General features: G+C 36.2%; 1 protein-coding gene across 12 annotated transcripts in view; it reads right to left on the reverse strand.

Moving 5' to 3' along the window:
• Positions 1-21799, reverse strand: part of aff4 (AF4/FMR2 family, member 4) — a 54593-nt gene that overhangs the window by 30093 nt on the left and 2701 nt on the right. For 4 of the 12 annotated variants that reach the window (XM_077224773.1, XM_077224771.1, XM_077224772.1 and 1 more), the window contains exons 2-3: positions 10218-10395; positions 5369-5495 (exon numbers count right to left, since the gene is read on the reverse strand). The exons of 1 other annotated variant lie outside the window; for it this stretch is intronic. In XM_077224773.1, the coding sequence (XP_077080888.1) occupies positions 5369-5495; positions 10218-10234 (144 nt within the window). In that variant the 5' untranslated portion in view covers positions 10235-10395. The remainder of the gene's footprint in view (positions 1-5368; positions 5496-10217; positions 10396-21799) is intronic. 7 more of the 12 variants (XM_077224778.1, XM_077224775.1, XM_077224776.1 and 4 more) reach the window with 2 other exon arrangements.

Raw genomic sequence — 21799 nt, forward strand, 5'->3', positions numbered from 1 at the left:
CATATGTTATTATATAGTTATTATTAACTGCTATTACACATCTTCTACAGTACAGAATCTCCAGATCAAAACTCAGGGGAAAAAAACAAGCGATAAAAGCATTGCTTATGCACGTTATAGTCATTGACAAAAGGAAATAATAATTCTCAGTTTTTTGTTCAAAAGCTTTTTTTAAAGGTGAGGCTCTGTTCTTTCTTTTGATATATTGCATGTTCAGATATTCATACAAAAAAATATTCTGGGCGACATGAAAGTTGTGAGAAAATGATCGAAAATGCTGGCAGGGAAAGAGTTAAATATATTAGGGGAGGAGTAAGGAAATATATTGCCGTTTCTGAATTTTGCAATATTTTAATTAATTTTAGTTTTAGCAATTTCTGTGTTGTACTTTTTATTAGTTTTTTAATGTCTAAACAGTTTGTCATTTTTATTTCAGTTTTTTTAGTATGTCAAGTTAAATTGAATTATAATTAATAAGTATGCATGTTTCCTTAGCAACTACCTGGATAACTAGATAAAGTAAATTTTATTTGATTTCATTTGACGTTTGTTTTAATTCAAGTATTATGGTTTTAGTTAACGGTAATAACCCTGGTTAGAAACCACAGTTACATCTAACCAGTGAAGTGAAGAGTCATACACAGTTTTAACAGTGGTGTTTGTTATAAGCACAGGTAAAACCAAGGATAGAAGTTACTATGATAAAAAAAAAAATTGTATTAGGGCAAATACAAAGGAGAATAATTAGAAAAGGCTATCTAGATAGACAGATTTTTCACAGAAGGAAATACTTCTATTTCTTAATCTGTCTATTTCTAAGACTCTCAAAAGGCTATTATTATTCATTTCTTTGCCTAAATCTTTAATAAATCCCCTGCCTTCTTTTTGTAAATATCAAAATGTATAGATTTGAAATGTGAAGAAAATGAAAAGGTGCTTAAGCTTCTCATGAGGGCAGTTAACAGTAAAACATAACTCCTGGCAAAAGTAACAATTCATAAATCATCTGCATGTTGTAGTGTGTTGGTGTAAAGCTAGTAATGTCATTGTAAAAGACACTCTGGACATTTTTTAGCAGTTCCCCCATTTGTTGTTTGATCCCTGCAACAATCAATCATGATTCAGAGACAACGCAGAATCATATGACAAATATAAGACACTGGTCATCTTGTTTTATAACTTGATCTGTCCTGAATGTTCAAGTCAAGCACACCGGAGCAGATCGTGATGTGAAATATTTTTTGCACAACTACACCCAATGAGTTCATCCGAAATGAGTCATGCGTTGTGTCCTGGAGGAAATGTCAAAGTAGGGGTTTCCCACCGTTAGTCGGATCCTTCAGGGAATGTGAAAGACAGTGTTCTCTACCTGACAGGTTGCATTTCTTACATCCTATGACAAGATCACCAACAATGAAGCACTTAATGCTGAGCAAAGCAGGTTAGCAGCAAAGATTAGACCGGGAGACTGTAATCTTCTTTACAGTGACATATGTGACTGTAATATCTGTCCTTTTCAGCTTTTATGTGATAAACGTAAGGTTTTAGTCCATGTCTGCTAGCTTTGAGGCCTATACATACACACACACTAGTGCATTTCCTAAAAAATTAACGCAGATTTAGCAGACATACACGTTTAAAATGTATAGTATTAGTTAACTAAAAATATTAAAAAGACCTCTTACACTTCAGCCTTAAGTCCAATAAAACAGAACACACTACAAAACAAAAACAAATAAAGCCAAAACTTCCTGTTTCAAAGGGAAATGTGTCAACACAGCAAAGACACTGTGCTCGTCAGGCAATTTCACGAGGTTTGTAAATATTAAAATCTGGTGAGTTGTACAATATAATAGATATGAGTCAAGATCTGTTAACAGTTTTGAAACGTGATTTTTCACTATTATTCAACAGAATCTGCATGTTCATGGGCTTAAATAAAACAAAGTGTTAAAAAAACAATAATTAAAAAAATATGCATCCTTTTCTGGTATAGAAAGGAGCTTGATTTTCAAAGGTCAACAAATTTGCGATGGAAGAATGTAATATTTTTGACAGCGAGTAACAGAAGCATGAAATAAACTTATAAAATAAGTATAATTAACAACGCAAAAAATCATTTAGAACGTCTCCAGCATGTTTTATAACACATAATACACTGTAGTATTTACGAAAAGCAGAGGGACTACATGCATCTCCTGGAAATCCCAAACTACCGGATGTTTTGAACAAGTCATCGCTTTCCGAGAAGACATGCTGTCTGTCAAAGATGATAACGTACCAATGCATAATGCACTAGAGTATACATATGTTCTTCATTGCTGAAATGTAATGGAAATGATCAGGGAACTGAGTGAAATACTTCACACTGCGTGCTAAAGAGAACAAACGCCTATTCGATTGTAAAACTTCACATCCTTCAACGTGTGTTGGTTTTGACGGATATTTTTATGCACAAACTACATATTCGGATTCTGACATGCCCAAAAACTTCATCAAAATACCAATCTCGGCAAGTATTCTCGTAAACACAGCCGGTTAGATCTTAATTGAGCATAAACAGTTGAGAAAGAAATCAGAGGTGTATCTTTATATTGGATCCGTGCGTTAGGTCTTAAAGTGACAGCAGCCTTATATTCCTGCTGCTGTCTGTGTCATTAATGCTATTTAAACAACAAAACAGCTAAGATTAACATTATATATTAGTTATTTGACATTTAATTACTACATTTCTATACCTAAAATGAAAACCACAGTTAGACCTTACTTTATTTGGAACTTTTTTATATTGCATTTATCCATTCTTGTAATTTGTGTATTTGTTCTTATTTTTTTACTGACTGTTCACTAGCTTGCCTTTACTAGCCCAGCTAATAAAGTTCAAACATTATTAGTGTTTGCTGTAGTATCGGAGTAAACTAATTTAACATTACCACCAAATTATTACTTTTTTTCCCCTCGCTGATCCAGAAAATGATCCTATTCGTGATTTAAAAACTGCAATATGATCCGAACCGTGATTTTTGTGATCCGTTGAACCGCTAGACAAAATAAATGCTATTGTCTTCGTAATAATTTCATATCGCTCTCATCACACTGAATTCAGACTGCAAACTCACAGCTTAAATTATATCAATGACCAGTTCTTTACTTCACACCCGGCAGAGTAAAACTACACAATGTTTATCCGTGTATAACTAGAAAGTGGGCAACAATTTGCTGAGGACTTACCCCATATTTAGGAACAGAAGTTAACCGGCCATTAACCAACAGACATTTTATACTAGCCAAGAACATACTGTTAACAAAACAGTACATCTAACAATGCAAGTACTTACCCATAAAATGCCCAGCAATAACCGTAAGGGTTGAAATATTAAATGACGCCAATAAAAACAGTACAAAGCATGGTTTTTGGGACATATACCATGGTATTGTTTGAAGCACAGAGGAGCAGCAAGTAAACACCATTAGTGATGTGTGTGTGTGAAATATATATGTATGAAAATCTACCGAAAGTTGTCTCTGGATACAGCACATTTTCAGTTTTCAAAATACTTAATGAATTCAGTTAAAATTGCATAAAGTAGCCTACATGCAGTGTTTAAATCCAGCAATTAAAGCATCTTTTTTGCTATCATTACATATTTTATATAGAGGCAAATTCGAAATATTAACGCTTAAGCTTAATAAGAGTTAATGTTGAGGTTAATAAGAGCTGCATGATTAATCGTTAAAAGAGTGTGATCTAGGGCTGTCACTTTTGAGAAAAATCTAATTCGAACGGTTATCGAATATCATGTATTCGAATATATTCGAATTTCTACGAGATCCCCCCCCCCAAAAAAAACACCATAACGGAGATTCAATCACAATTTTATTAACAGTCTGACAGTCATAAACAGGACTCAGGCCTGTCTGAAAACATTTTTTTTGACTTAATGTTTTAAACAGCAGGTTATCAATTTAATCTATATAAAGTGCCACTAAGCTACATGGAAAAAAACTGCATCGGAACAGCACGGCACAAACAATAACGTGACGGCTTAAACAGCAGGAGTAAGGCCTATAGCCTAGCCTCATTTCTTATTTCAATTCATTTCTTAATATTGTTTGCTAGAAACACCAATTTATCAACTTGATCTGGGTCAAGTGCGGCTCTCTTTTTATTGGCGATGTTCCCCGCGGTGGAGAACACGCGCTCAGTGCGCGCACACTGATTTGCGCGTCAATGTTGAGAGAAGTGGTATACGGTATACAGTATAGCTGTAGAACCCAAAATATTTCCAGACTCGACTTTTTCGAGTTGAGGTCGTAATTCTCCGCTCGGGCTGTCGTTCTGTGCGTTATCTTCCAATTTCAAAACAGGGAGGCTATTATTCCCTTGATTTGGTCATGGGCTTACGCTACAATACGTTTAGAGCGCCCGCTCCTGGATGAGATGGCAAACAATAATAAAAAACAAAAAACGGTCTAATCATAGACTGTAAAAAATGCGCTAAACATGGCACTTTAAAAACCGGATAGTTTATTTATAGTTCGAATACGGATATTTCACGTCATGTTCGAATGCATATTCGAATATCGAATAAAAAGTGACAGCCCTAGTGTGATCTCGTTCTTAAATGACAGGGATTCGCCTTTGACAAGTACGATCCAGAGACAAAGTTGTGATTCAAATTATCACAGAAGTACTGTGATAAAAGTCTAAAGTTTACAAAAGAAGCGATCAAAATCGAGCAAATCAGCTTTAGAAAGTAGCTTGATGCTTCAAATAAAGATTGTATTGATCACATCGTTACACCAGTAGGTGGCGACGAGTGACTTTCAAAATATGTATTTGTCATTGAATCATTCACTCAAGAGATTTGTTCAAATATGCTGATTCATCAAGAAATGGAGCAAGTATTTATGAGTGAGTCGTTGAATCATTCATTCAAACAATGCATTTTAAACATTAACTCAGATTAAATAAATATTTTTAATAGACTGCAGCAATTACCATTTGGTCAGAACCTCTAGTAAATGACATGTCATTATGTTTAGTTGTCTACTAAGAGTCTAGATCTCTATTTGAAACGAAAAATCTGTGATTCTCATTTTATCCAGAATTGTGTTGCTCTGGTTAATATACACCAATTAGCACAGTGCATACATTCTGTAATTACCGTCACTGTACAACTGCATCGCCACAAAGCTTTTATCAGTAGTGGGTTCTCCTCTGAGGAGGAAGATTAATGGAGCATAATATATCAGAATGTACAAACCAAAAAGGAACAACCACCCAAGATTAAATGAGGTCTACAGGGCGAAAAATAAATGAATAAATAAAGAAAAAAGAAAAAAAGAAGAAACAAAATGAACTTACAACTTTAATAGGTTCAGGAAAGAGGGGGGAGTTAGCTGGAAAGGCCTCTCCTCCCTGCTGGATTTCTTGATTTCTCCTTTCCCTTTCTTTCATACGGAGCACATTCCGGTCTTCACGGTTCATGTTGCTAACAACAGAGACAGAGTCACTAAGCAGTGAGGAATCAAAGAAAAAATAGCTTCCTGACACCTTCAGCTACATTTAAACCAAGACAAAGTTACACATTTGAACAACAAATGGAAAAATGAACAGGAGTCAAGCAGAGATGTGCGTTCCCTGCTCTCGCTTAGAAAACAAAACTGGGCTTTTTCACAGAAGAAAAAGACAGCGTTAGAATTACATGAACACAAACTTTGAGTCTATCCATCTATGTTTTACGCTGTGTGCTTCGGCTAACCAAACGTTATATAATGTTGTTTCATACACGCCATCATTATCCTCTCTGCACATCACTGAATGATGTGGCCTAATAACGACAGTACTTGCAAGAGTAGTTACAGATTCGGCCAACATTTACCACAATGGAAATTCTGATGAAAGTACAGCTAACAGCCAATAAAACTTCCTAAAATCTGTCGGTCTTTGATGTGCATGTGTCAGTGAAACATCTTTCAAAAAGGCCGGTTTTCTACTTTCAAACGATTAGGATAAAATATTCGTATCGGTTCAGGTCGTCATTCAAAACCACAACAGGATGAAATCTACTCTCTCGACGAAACATTGGTAATGTTGTATAGATGAACTTATAATGCTTATTAATGAACGCTCAACACTACGTGGATCATAAAATACAGGTTTCAATGGTTTCTTAGGTAAAGGCACAGAAAGCTGACGATTAATTAGTAGTTATACTCACTGTACCTCCATAACAATGCCACAACTACAGGCTCAGTTTGCCTTTGGTTCGTTTCAAAATGAAAAGGACGACAAAAATTAAGTGAGCAAAAAAAAAAGAGGGGGAAGAAAACAAAACAGTGAAAGGATGAAAAATAATAGGGGGGGGGAGCAAAAACAGCAGGAGAGAGCAAAAAAAACAAATGTGAGGAGAGAGAGAATGAAAGACAGGGTGCAGTCAAGAGCAAACAAAAGATGGATGAAAAAAGCAAGAAAAAGAGGAAAAAGAGTTAATGCATTAATAAGTCTTTTACAAAACCTATTACTCTTAAGATTGTAAACAAATCACTAATTAAACAGTGTGAGAGTTAAAAATCCCTTGATATTTCAGGACAATTCATTAAATCTCTCTGTAAAACAACAAACATCAACAAAGTTCCTTTCACACAGAAAGCATCGGTGATTAGATCAGTAAACGGTGTGTGTGTGTGTGTGTGTGTGTGTGTGAGAGCTCACGGCGGGGGAAGAGTGACTCGGGTGTCACTGCTGATGCATTAGATCATGTCAAGGTAACAGAAAGGTTTTGTTGAGCTGATAGCCGCGTCGAGGAAGCTCAACGACTGTATGTGCTAATGGGAGAGCGTTTGCACGACACAACCACTGAAATGACCGATGCAGCGTGCAGACGCTTGACACACACACACACTACGCTGCACCAAATCCAATTAGTCAAACCATTAATGATCTTTGTTGATGAGCTGGTGTGTACACCTGAATATCTCTCTCTCTCTCTCTCTCTCTCTCTCTCTCTCTCTCTCTCTCTCTCTCTCCCTCTCTCTCTCCCTCTCTCTCTCTCTCCCTCTCTCTCTCTCTCCCTTTCTCTCTCTCTCCCTCTCTCTCTCTCCCTTTCTCTCTCTCTCCCTCTCTCTCTCCCTCTCTCTCTCCCTCTCTCTCTCTCCCTCTCTCTCTCCCTCTCTCTCTCTCCCTCTCTCTCTCCCTCTCTCTCTCTCTCTCTCTCTCTCTCTCTCTCTCCCTCTCTCTCTCTCCCTTTCTCTCTCTCTCCCTCTCTCTCTCCCTCTCTCTCTCCCTCTCTCTCTCCCTCTCTCTCTCCCTCTCTCTCTCCCTCTCTCTCTCCCTCTCTCTCTCTCTCCCTCTCTCTCTCCCTCTCTCTCTCTCTCTCTCTCTCTCTCTCTCTCCCTCTCATTAAAAGTGCGATCAGTCAGATCAACAGGCCCTACAGTTTCAATAACATTGAGTGTTTGAAGCCTCAGCAATGCATCTCACTTTCTGCCTTCGTGAACAGCAATAAAATCATAATGTTCTCCACATTACTTTCAAACCTGGATTCTAGCTTCACCACGGCTCAAGAGCAAGGTATACGCTTTCAAAGAATACTTGGGTCATTAGGAAATTATTCAATTCAGTCCCCCCCCCCCCCCCCTTAGATTCGGTTTTAATGGTTAAATTCAATTTTAGTCATCAAAAAGCATGTCTTGAACTCATGAAACGCATCTTTTCTAGAATTAGAAAAAAGGCACCACTCATTGACATGAAGAACATGCAGACATATTTAATTAGCAGCTTTAATATTCAAAACACTAGTTCAGTCACTGGCATTTAAACGGTTCTTGTTTTCATCCGGATGTCATTTTAACGTTTCTACAATTTAAAGTGAACAAAACAGCGGAGCGGTACACTTACCACCCATCGTTGTTTACGCTAATCGTTAGCGCTACATACTCAAATCAATTTTTTATCTAGAGCCAATCGTGCTTCATTCAATCGTGCTTCTCTCCCGATAAAGATGTAAAGCGCCACATTAAAGCGATAGTTCACCCAAAAATGAAAATTAGCCCATGATTTACTCACCCTGAAGTCATCCTAGCTGTATATGACATTCTTCTTTCAGACGAATACAATCAGAGTTATATTAAAAAATGTAATATAATGGCAGTGAATGGGTGTGTGAAAAGTGCATCCATCCATGATAAAAGCGCTCCACACAGCTCTGCGGGGGTTAATAAAGGCCTTCTGGAGTGAAGCGATGCGTTCGTGTAAGAACAATATCCATATTTAAAACGTTATTGACTAAAATAACTAGCTTCCGACCGTATGCATCGATTTACGGCAAAACCGTGACATTGACCCGACGCACGACGTAAAGACGAGCTGGTTCACCAGCGCTGTGTGTTTGAACCGCGAGAGGCGTCAGTTGCCGTCATTACATTTTGCGTCAAAGTTTTAAATATGGATATCTTTCTTATAGCCATCGTCAAGCTTGGAAGAGCCAGGACATTTTTTAATATAACTCATTGAATATAAGAATGTCATGTACACGTAGGATGAGTAAATCATGGGCTAATTTCCATTTTTGGGGGACTATCCCTTTAAGAGCTGCAGATGAAGCGGTTATTTTAACAAGAGTAGCAGAAACACAGCGAGCAGAAAAATAGATACTTTTGCGAATACAATTATTTTGATCTGTCATCCAGATGACTCTGACCGTTTGACAATCCAGGTTTGTGACAATATAACGCTTTAATGTCTTTAGACGTTTCGTTTTCCCCCCATACATTTAGCATTATTAATCAGCATATTAAGAGGATCTCATAATAAACAATGTTAGAATTTGGAAAATGATTCAGAGATGGCAAGGGAAGACCAAAAAACTTAAATTAGGCTACTAGTTAATTTTGTCTTCATGATGAGTTTGATTATTAGATTATGCACGTTGCTTGTTTTTAGTAGTTTATTACTTTGAGCAAAATATAAAAATGGTCCATACTTTAAGAGTTAAACCTGCAGCTCCAGTGTGTTTTCTCAATCCTTCTATGTGCCATACATTTATGTGTCGAAATGTCAAATAAATAGCCTGATAAAACATCTGATCCAAACCTTTTTTATATTCATATCCAGTTGGGAGAAATATTAACTTTTTTTGGTAAATATTGGTTATAATTCTCAGACATCACTGCTTCGGCTCTCTGGGCCCACCATCCTCATCTTTGACTATTTTGAGTGTTTAGGATTTTTTTCTTTTAACAAAGTGCTCCGGCTTCCTCGATGGAAAGGTATAACTGTTCCAAAAAAAGCATTGTCCGGATCTCCGCTGAGAAGGAAACATAGAGACTATATCACGATTCAAGTGTACAGTCCTACTTTTGGTTTAAAGCCCGTTCACACCAAGAACGAGAACTAATTATAACTATAATAGCGTCCACACCAGCGCACGATACGGTTCATTAAATGCTCCAGCTCTTTAAAACAGGATGGATTCTGATTGGCTGTCAGTGTTTTTACTGTTAATTCAGAAAGAAACAATCTGAAAGTGATTCAACGATATCGCTCCTCTGTGTCGTTATCGTTATAGTTGGGGTCTTTTATATTTAGAATGATTTTTAAGCCGGTATCTTTATGATTCGCGTCCTTACTATGAACAGGCTTTTATTCATGCAAAAAAATATGTCAAATTTGCCAAGATCTCTCATATGACACATTGGCGCTGACATCCTGATGCAAGTGTAAAGCAAGTTGGGTAATTACATGACAATCAGAGAGTATTGCTGGGAAATGTACATGTCTTTTTACTGGATTGCTTAAATTTCCATGGAGCATCTGAAGTGTCGATTAAAGAAAAGTATGTAAAAGTAACCTGAAAGATATAGATGCCTTATAGTTTTCCACATTGATTAAATTGTTTCAACATGCCCAAGAAAAAGCAGTGTCAGGATAGAGCAAACGCTCACAGTTCACCTAAAGTGTCTTAATATCAATATTTCCAAAGGGCTCTTTAAACCGTAATATAACCCATCCGGCCGATCTAGAATATTCTGACTCTTAATCAGTGCACTGCTCATTTTAAGACCAAGACAAGACACAATAAAGTCTATGAACTAAAACTAAGCTAAAGAAATAAAAGAAGAACGGTATGCAGACTGCTGAGAGAAGGCCTCAAACTTTGCCGTGACTACTATAGGAGTTACTCACTGAAAACATGGCTGGTGCTTTAGCTTACCCTGACTGAGAGGCCATGGCCTCAACCAATGAACCATTGGAAGAGGATTGAGAGAAAATTCCAGACAACTCGATGGCTCTTTCCAGCTACGGCTCCCTCTGGTTTAGTACCGTCCACTTTAGAGGCACAGTTTTCTTGATCGGCAGCTTTCACGCTTCAATCGTCACTGCTGTATTTCCTGGGAGTTGAGATAAATCTGACTTTAGGGAGGGGAGGTTATAGTCTGTCTACCGAACAAACCACTCAAGCTGAAGAGAGGAGGCACAGCTCAAACATACAGAGGTGAGGACATCACAGTAAAACACTCAAGTGTGCCATACTACAACAAATTTACAGTTTGACAGAGTAACCATTTGCCCATCAAGAAGAAAAACAAACAGATAATGTATAAGTTTCACAAAACCAACACTAATGATAAAAATCATCCTTCAGCATTTTATTAATAATACCTCCAATGACTATCTACATAAATCCTTAAAAACCCTGCTTCTCTAAAAGAGGACACCCCTCCTGTGCTGTGGAGAATGGTGCAGTCCACCAACGCCCTTATAAGGACATGTTATTTTATGCCAGTTGGCCCCTCCTCTCTATGATGTAAAGACTTGCGGCAGCCAATCAGCTGCTGCCTCTCAGTAAACACATGCCCTCCCCCACTTGGGCCTGAGCCAACACTATGAGCGTCAATTTCCTTAAAGGGCCAGACACCGCTTTTCTCCAACTCTAGAGGGAAAGCATGTCAGAAACATTAGGACTCCCAGGTGGCCATGAGGCAATTAGATGCAATATGGGAATCACCAAAAACAACTGACTAACCATCCTGGTGTTTTATATACTGTATATATATATATATATATATATATATATATATATATATATATATATATATATATATATATATATATATATATATATATAAAAAACACATTATGATAAGTAAAAATAATAGACTTTAACAGAGTGATGCACTTCACTAAATGTGGGTGAATGGCAATTCGCCTGTAAACCTGTATCCTAAAATAAGCAGGAATTAGCGGCACGCCATCTTTTATTGGTCAAGTTTGATAAATAACAAAAAAAAATTATTTTAACTCTTAAACAGGTTTTTGATTCAGTGCAACAGAACAAACAATTAAATCATTTTAGGCAATATAGCCTATATATTTACTACACACATAAATCAATGACTTTTCTCAGGCCTGGAAATCACAATTTTAAACCTCCCTGATATTTCTAGGTTTTCCATGACCCTGTTTTTAGGCAATCAGGGTGTGATGTCACACTGAATCAACCATGACCTTTGACCCTTCCTCATAATTCTATATGATTGCCATGATGTTATTATTTTAAGACAACAAACTGAACATGGCGGATTTTTAACTAAAACATTTGCTTAAAAAAAATCTATGTATGCACTTCTTACTTGTAAAGGTCATGAGACATGGAAACAGTCTAATTAGACTAATATTATGTCTTTAGAAACTTGTTTTCAACTAAAAACGTATGAGTTTTGGCCGTTCATTTACACAACAACTGTGTTTTGGGGCCTGAAAATGCAAACTTTTGAAAACTGGTTATATCGCTATTCCTCTCTGTTTAAACTACAAAAAAGGGTGTTTTGGATTCAGCAAATCATGTATATCATGTTCAGTCAGTCAATGTGAGGCCATACATAAGATCCCCAATTACTTTAATATATAAAATCAAAACGCCTGAAGGTTAACCGGCTCCTTAAGCTTTTCAACTGGGACATGCATGGCTATGTAACATGCAAATAAAGGGTTAAGGGTATAACCAATTTGTATGTATTTTCATTACTTTGTTAAAATGCAAATACATCCGAGTAGATGAGAGAACTTGTGAGTGTTTAAGTTGTTGTACTGGGAAAGATTCTGGCCCACATTTTATGCGCATTATTATTATGCCCGGAAGAAGTGGGTTAATTTATTGAAGTGTACAGACACTATAGCACGCAGTGTTTTGGACTTCTATTGTACTACTATAGATGACGATACATTATTAAGACTGAGTTTTAGTCAAGATGACATTTGTATTCTTATGATTAATGACCTTAAAATACATGATGATTGGCGACCTAAAACTGACACACTGAAGTCACTCAGTTTAATCTGAAGCTGGCACTGGGTTTTTTTATTTCTTTTTTTCAATGTATGAACGATAGAGTGGAAGTATTTTATCCATTCATCTTTCCCATAGGGATTTTTAAAAGGTTTTCATTAAAGATGTATAAGCTAGAAGCCATGAACCAAACGAACCAGCTATGAGGAGAATCACAACATTAAAAACTTTGATTTGAAGCAAAAAAAAACAGATTAATATCATAAAAAAAGACAAAAGGTACATCGGCTTTAGCGAGGGAAAGAACTGCAATCCCATGAAGCATTGCGAACGGCATAATCAAATTAAAAACGATGGAGAAACTTAAAAACTACTCATTTACAAATGATGAATATATATATAAAAAAAAAGAGTGTAGGGAGATTGATTCGATTACGCGGTGATTCATGGGGGCGGAGCTTAAGAGCTATTGGTGCGTTTTGCTTTTTTCGACTCTCTGATTGGTGTAATTTTCTGTATAGCATCATGGGTAATGTAGTTTTTCACCAGGAATTCCACGTGATCATTTTAAAAGGAAGATTTATATTTGAATGAATTATATTAATGAATCTCTGAAGGAAACCAACTGTCTAAAGTTTCGACGATTACCGGGAAACCGCTCCATTTCTACGGTTTCATAAACGCCACCTACTGTCAGAGAGTGGATTTACATTTTCACTCAGCCCGTCAGACCAATGCGAAAATTATGCATTGTTATACATTTTAACCAGTTAATGGGTAATAATTGAATGTGCATTCTAAAATCCATTATATCAGAAATTCATCAGCTTTTAATTCTAAACTTGAATAAAATAATGCATCTAGAATTATCCATGGAGCAAATAAAATACCTTATTTTGATTCATCCCTTTATAAAAAATGGCTGAAATGTGAGGTTGATCATATCAAACTTTATTTGAACATGTTAGTAGACGTAAGTCACAAAACCATGCTTATGTTCATTTAAAATCCAGCCATCATTGTTAACGTCATTATTTTAATGTTTGTGCTAACAAGCGTGCACAGTGCTGCTAGATTTGTTGTTTGTTTAAATAGTTTCAGTGCTTGTATCAGTACTTTTTGAACATTTCCAAACCATAACATGATAATTTTTGTCAATATAATCATGGAGATGATGTTTTATCTCTAACACACACAGAGACGCAACAAGTCAATATTACTTGTGCAATATTAACTTCTTTAAAAAAGCCCTTTGTACTCAAAATGTAAATCAACAGTAAAAAATTAACACCATTTTTCAGAAGGCACTGGCTCTTCAGGTTTATTCCACTGTATTTGTGAATAAGTGCTAGGTAAAAAACGGCAAGGATATATATATACACACACACACACATGACAGTCTCTCTCTCAGGATTGTGGGAGTCACGTACACAAGCTGCCAACCTAAAGCATGTGCCACTCTTTTATACTATTATTTACTATTGTCGTTTGTCACATAGTAACAGGAAATCTGTGAACTGCTCATTATCCAGAGCAAACTCAATCAAATGTTAATAGTAAAACCATAACATGAAGAAAACCTAAAAATAGGGAAGTTCAATATATTAAAATGACAAACCGGCAGAAATGCATTAAAGTATACACTTCTATGGTAGCTAGGACAGTGTTTATTGCAAAGCAACAGTGTTATGGTATTAGAAAAAAGCATTTCTACTTCAGTTATATGAATACTGATTAGGGCTGGATATCAAAACCAATGTTGATTTGATTCAATAAATTCAATGATTCAATTTCACTGGCCCCGCCACAAAAAATATTGTTTTAAAATAAATAGCCTAAAGGTTATGACACAAATATTTTAGATACCAGTGATATTGAACAATTCTCGATTCCAATTTCAATACCACAGCTAAAAACTACTACTAACTCATGAAAATTTCAAAGATTATTAAAGACAAGAAAACAGTCATTAACAAAAAAAGAACAAATCATTAAACTACAAGCAATAACAAATATATACAATAAAAACAAAGATGCAAATGAAAAACAGTTCTTTTCAGGTACAGAAATTGAATAAAGTAATCAAATGTAAAATAACACTACATATAATCTTCACTGCATAAACTAAATAGATTAATCCTTAAAGTTTCAAAAGTTATTCAGTGAAGAGCAGCGAGTGATTTCTTTGTTTTTAATGTTAATTAAATGACAAAAGACTCAGACATCAGCAGGAATATTAGGCTACTGTCACTTTAAGACATCAGCAGGAATATTAGGCTACTGTCACTTTAAGACATCAGCAGGAATATTAGGCTACTGTCACTTTAAGACATCAGCAGGAATATTAGGCTACTGTCACTTTAAGACATCCAATGTATTGATACACACACGTTGTCTTTCTCGACTGTTTACGTTCACTTAAGTCATAACAGAGTTTTGTCTGTTTTCTAATATGCTCGTCAAGGTGGGCATTTGGAGATAAATTTGTCCGTTCAAGTGCAAGGAAACGTGAAAGAATTAATTTTATAATTTGCACAGTGTCTGACGCGTGTAGCTTTCTATGTGCGCGCACAAAACTCCTCACATAGGGGCGATACACCCATCTCCCGATTCAATACTATCAGGATACTTGGGTGCCGAATATGCGATTTTTTTAAGAATTGCGATTCTACAAGTATTGCAATTCGATATTTCATATTCTATATATATACTTTTTTTTTTTTTTAACAGACCATCGGGAAAAGTTTAATCATACACTTATACAGACTGTACATGAAGTATAAGATGAGTCAGTGTTTATATTTAAACTTTTATCCCAGTGCTTTTATGATAATTTGAACTATTGTATCACAGAAATAATGATACTATGAGGTTTGTGAAGCCGGTTCATGACAACTCTCTCTGGGTCAGCGGCAGCGCCAACACAGATTTTAACGTTGCGATATGATTTTGTCAAAGGTTTAATAGACATACAAAATGGAAGATCGTGTGGGTGTTTGGATCGAGATCACAGTATTTTAAAGATGAATCGTGCAGCTCTACGGTCTTATCTCTCTCTCAGCATGAGTAGCGCGAGGGCTTATCAGTGCTTTCAGTCTCACGTCACTTTCACGCGTTCACTTGAAAGGGATATTACGTCACTCAAACTCAAGATAACGCGACACATTTCATCCTCTGTTGGAACGAAAGTGGCCAACTTCTGTCAATCTAGTCTATAAGCAAGGACAAAAATAAAGCAATTTAATTTGAATTGATATCGATTCTGTAATAAAAAAAAATCGATTTTAAAATAGTAAAAATAAATAAAAATAATCGCGATACCTAGGTGAATCGTTTTTTTCTCCCAGCCCTAATTGCGCCCGCGAGTTCTCTTTCGCATCTGATAAACTGATAACGTCTTTAAATTTTTTACGTTTTTCGAAGCAAGGACAAAAATAAAGCAATTTAATTTTAATTGACATTGATTCTGTAATAAAAAAAAAATCGTTTTTAAAATAGTTTAAAAAAATAATAATAGCGATACTTAGGTGAATCGCTTTTTTTTCTCCCAGCCCTAATAGCGCCCGCGAGTTCTCTTTCGCGTCTGATAAACTGATAACGCTAATGCTTAAAGGCGAACCTGGCTCCGCCATGTTCAGCATCCATCTAGTAATAAGATTAACATCCATCAGATATTATGTACAATGTTTTGCGGAAATAACTGCGGAAAAAGATAAATTTGTGGCTTTTTAGAAACTATCAAATCGACCTCTTTTTAAAAAACTATCAATTTTTTTTTAGAAATTGCCCTAATACTGAAACACTGAAGTAAAAAAAACGCAGCTGTCCTTCGATTGAGATGTGGCGTCCTCGCGCACAGCGCACAAAAACATCAATTTAGTCCCATTCACAAACTAAGGATTCATTTGAGCAGCTTTTTTACTGATTTATTAAAGTTATTGGGTTGAATCAGCTAGATGATTTCTTCACTGAATCACTGAATTCGTGTCCTTTCAGTGACGTCCCTTTTTGTGAACTGAAGGCTCACGAAACTCAACGTAATCATCTCTGAATGGTTGTGTGGAACGAGCCCGTCACGTTTACATGCACACCCGTCTGAGCTTGTACTGCCTCATCACTCACAGGATTACCTCCAGTAATATCTGGATTAACCAGGCGTCTACGCCAAATAATTATATGTAAAGAAATTATGTTTCAAATTGGATGATGATATAACAACAAATAGATGCTTTATATTCCTTTTGTTCAAACATTGCTGTTTCTTTCGCTATATTTATTTTACATTTCAGAAAAAAGTGATAAGAATACTATTATAGCACTGGTAATATAAACTAAACTATAATTACTGGCTCACCGCAATAGCCGTACGGGAGTCTACGTAAAAATAAAAATGCATGGCTTTACGAACCCCTGGATTACTTTTATGATGGATGGATAAGCTTTTTTTGGGCTTCAAAATCTCAGTTAACATTCACTCCCCGAAGAGCCAGGATATTTTTTAATATAAGTCCAATTGTGTTTGATTGAAAGAAGAAAGTCCTACACCTAGGAAGGCTTGAGGAGGAGTATTTTTGGGTGAAATAACCCTCTAAGTCAAGTAAACGCAGGGAGGTTTTTGAAACATTTTTAATATTTGGCACGGGACACTAGCAGGCTTTAGAGAACGCAACAAAAATGGTCAATAGTATCTTGGAAAAAAGCTTTTTTATCCTTTAAGTGACTGGGAATTTGCTGCAGTAAATGAACGCCTCCAGCTGTTCTGACCTCTAACCCTGGGAGGATTCCAGAAAGCAGGTTATGTAACATATCACAGTATGTTTAAGGGAGGGCAAGCAAGCGGATAACCTCAACTTTCAGTTCCAAAAACGCAGGTAATTCTCAGAGTTTATAAGGAGCCGGAGCAAGTTACTCTCTAAACACTGGGCTAGTTTACTCCAGAGGTGTTCAGCACAAAGTGAGCACAAAATATTATATATATATATACACACACACACTACCGTTCAAAAGTTTGGGGTCGGTATGATTTATGTTTTTAAAAGAAGTCTCTTCTGCTCACAAAGGCTGCATTTATTTGATTAAACATACAAAAAAACAGTAATATTGTGAAATATTATTTCCATGTAAATCAGCTGTTTTATATGTGAATATATAGTAAAGTGTAATTTATTCCTGTGATCAAAGCTGAATTTTCAGCATCATTATCACTCCAGTCTTCAGTGTCACATGATCCTTCAGAAATCACTATAATATGATGATGTGATGCTCAAAAAACATTTATGATTAGTTGAATGCAGTTGTGCTGCTTCATATTTTTGTGCAAACCATGATTCATTTTTTTCAGAATTCTTTGAAAGTTCAAGAGAAAAGCATTTAATTTATAAAGCATTTTTTGCATTATTATAAATGTCTTTACTGTCACTTTTGATCAATTTAATGCATCCTTTCTGAAGAAAAGTATACATTTCTTTAAAAAAATAAATCGTATCGACCCCAAACTTTTGAACGGTAGTGTATATTAGAGATGCACCGATATTACATTTCTCAGCCGATACTGATAGCAGATTATTCAGAATGATATTGACTGGTGCCGATAGTGTGTTTTTTTCTTATGGGAAAAAAAGTCTCTAAAAATAATGCTGCAAACTATACAGAGAACCCTGTCATTTAGTACACTATCATATTAGTTGCATTTAACTTTCAGACATAATAATTACACCAAAAATTTAAAACTGAAATGTTTGTATACAACTCAGTAGCACATAGTTTTCATAAACACTTCTTCATGGCAAATTTATTGAAACATGCATATATAATTACCAGTAAATAAGCTCCTCTAGTGTTTTTTTATAGCTAACTAACAAACGGATTTCAGAGGTAAACGCAACGTTACTTGACAAATTTTGTTTACAAGCTGTTTTATTGGCATCTTTCTGTGGTTGAAACACTGATTGAGAGATTACATGAGAAATTAGTTGTACTGTATCTTTTAACATACCTTCTGATATTCATGCATGATTTTCTAGATATAATTTGTAGTATAGAAAACACTCGCGCTCCACGCTGCCGCTAGAACGGAGACGCTACAGCGATCGGTCACGTCACATTTAACGATTTTCTTCACACACACAGTATGAGTTTCAGTCTGACATGTTTTTACGCAAGCTTTTGATTGACAGGATATAATCGGCCCTGATCATAGGCTGTTTTTAAACAATCGTGCGAAATAATAGTGAAAATTTAGTGAAAATAATAGCTTTTATCGGCTGATACATCAGTGCATCTCTCTCTTTATATATATATATTTTTTTATGCATTTCTATAATAATAAAAAAACATGTATGATACATCTTAGATACCTTTCAAATAATGTGGAAGCAAAATAAATTACTTAACAAAAATATATACTTTTCCAGCCAAGCACAGACTGTTTTTTAGTTTAATTAGATTGTCTTGTGTTAACCGTGAACGTACTCCGAGTTAATGAACTCACTCCCGGACGTGTTTCTGGAACCAGCATAGCTCGAATAAGCGAGGTTTAGTGGAATCAGGGACGTTTGATGAAGATAACCTTGCTTTCTGCAACACACCCTGCTGAAGTTGCAAGTACAACAACAACAACAAAAGCGATCCTCAAAAATAAAAGAGAAGAACATGTAGCATGGCCCGTTAGATCGCTTGCCAACGACTTCAGAAGCTTTTATAAACTGACAATGGCAAAACAAACGTCAGCCACATTCTTTCAAGTCATAAACACAGACAGAGGAAATGGTCAACTTAAACCACAGATCTCGACTAAAACAGGAAGTCAAGACCTATGACGTTATTTAGTATTTACACAGGTTGTGTTGGGCTCTCTTGCATCACAGACTCGCGTCTTCTGTGCGCACTCGGGTGTCACAATATATCGCAATACAAAAATGCAACAATATGTATTGTGGATTGTGACAATATGTATTCAGAATCATGAATATTGATATTCTGGTGTCTCTATTGTCCTGTGCTTCGGGTTTCAGCACCAAGTCCATTCATTTACACACACAATTACCAAATTTAACATTTTATTTAATTTTTTTTTATTCTCTTTTTATTTGGAGGAGCAAATACGCATCACATACATTAATTACAACTTTGGTCGTTCAAGTACATAATTAAGGGTGGATTCAGAAAGTTTACATGAGTTTGCCCTTCTGAAATGTTCTTTTACAAACTACTACTTATTTAGTTGGGAACAATAAAGCAGAACAGAACCGGGTGGCGCACCAAATTTAGCATTTTAATCAACAGTACTTTATTTTTTTTCATCTTTTCTTAGAGTATCGCAAAAATATAGTATCGTGACATGAGGGTATCGTTACACTCCTAGTGCGCACATCTTCAGATCACAGTGTACGGGTCAGAGACGGTGTGTGTGTGTGTTTCGTTTGGTTACATAAGAAGCACAAGGTCTGTCCCAGCTCGGGAGTTACATCTGTGCCAGGAGCCTGGAGGCATGCATGAGCTCGCTGGGTAATTATTCATTTCAATTATGCAATAGAGCAGGATGACATTTTATGGCTATAAACTAATATTTATAAACTGCCTACTACAACCTATTAAAAATGTATGTAAAAATAGCATTTATGAAAGTGGACATTTTCACCCTTAATCCAGGTTTGTACAAAAAAGAGCTGACTTTAGACAGTCCGATTAAATAATAAGTCTAGAAAAAGTCATGGAGGCTTTTAATCCATCACTCTCAAAGTAGAGCATGGTTTCGGAGCTATTTTTCCATTCATTTTCCCATAGGGATTTTTAAAAATACTTAATTAAAGGCCCACTGAGGTGCCTTGAAGCACGCAGCTTTATTCAGTGTGTATTCATTACTCATTAAACAGCTCCTCCCCTTTTTTAAATAGCCAATAGCGTTTAGTTTATATCACAGCTCGGTAGGGCTGAAACGATTCCTCGAGTTACTCGATTACAAAAATTCCTCGAGGCAAAAACTCTGCATCGAAGCCTCGTTAAATTCCTATGACGCGCACTATACGCGCGCCGCAGGGATTTGATTGTTTCACACGGACCGTTTATTCACACGGACCTGTTCAGGAAGCATATATTTTGAATTTAGTTTGCGCGATGGCGGAGAATAAATATGTAAATAAACGGCAGAAATTGTATTAAGTGTGTGATCATTACACACTTAATTCACTTAATACACTTAACTCGCTGAAACAAGGTAACGTGGTCTAAGCCTATTGATGTTCGCTGATTTTAATCCCATACTGTATTTGTAGCGATGTGGTGATGCGGTTTGACTAGATATGATTTTTAGCTTTGATGACATTTTTAAGTAGTAAACGTAACTATCACGTTCAATTGCAAGAGAGTATAGCCTAACAAAATAACCCCTTCACACACACACACACACACACACACGTCAGAGCAATTGCAGCAATGCATCACATATGCTTAAACTTTTATGTAGCCACGCAACAACAATTTCAGCATGCATTCACTGTACACACCGGGACGTGATGGAGGAACACATATTGTATTGCAGTCTTTGCGAGACCTTGTTTGTATTTCACGTCTTCCAAATAGTTACAGACAACAACAAAAAATTAAAGTCCCCAGGCTGCTTGTTTTTAATAAAGATTCGGACTACTCATTTATCAGTTAAAACGCACAGAACAAAAAGTGCGTCAGTTTTTGTTTTTTTTCTGCGTGTTCAACAACAAGCCACGTTACAGCTCTTCTTCAGCGTTAAACTAGCAGAATACACAAATATGCTTAGATGCTTAGAGTGGTTATATTATAACATCTTAAAGGAAAATTCACATATGAGATAGCTTTATAACTTGCATACTATATAACTTATAGTATATAACAGCTTTAACTGAAATAGACACAAGTTTAATATAACTATTCTGTTAATAAAACACACACACAAAAAAATATCCGATTAATCGATCGATTAAGTGCTAGATTAATCGATTACAAAAAGAATCGATCGCTGCAGCCCTACAGCCCAGCCGTTGAGCTTCTTAAAGCTCCGGTTTCCTCCTGATCTCGAACCGTTTCTCCACACCACTTTAAAATACAGCATTCTGCGGCGACTCGATCACATGATCCGCTCTGTGTGTCGTGTCTCTGGACTTCACTCGCCCCGATGAAAGCATATTTACGCTGTCTGAATCATTCCCTATACCCTATATAGTGCACAACTTGCCATTCACCATGAAGAAAACCGTAAACGTGTGAACAAGTGACTGATTTTTAGCCGCAGCTTCAGCGTGCGTTTATAGTGTAGGGGCGGAGCTTCAGATTCTAGAGAGCATTTGATTGGACAGAAAATCTGATGAGAAGCTGAAGTGTCGAGTGATGTCATCAGAATCATTGATTGGTGGAAGTGAGAGTAAGTTTTGAATGCTTATTCTGTATCTTTTCAATGTGAATTTTGCTATTGTTTTGGAGCACACTAGTTTATAGATTACAGTAAGATTAACAATTTAATACTAAAAGCCAAA

The sequence above is a fragment of the Siphateles boraxobius genome, unplaced genomic scaffold (genome assembly GCF_051911475.1).
Source record: "Siphateles boraxobius isolate OS27281-9 unplaced genomic scaffold, OSU_SipBor_1 92, whole genome shotgun sequence".
NCBI lineage: Eukaryota > Metazoa > Chordata > Actinopteri > Cypriniformes > Leuciscidae > Siphateles > Siphateles boraxobius.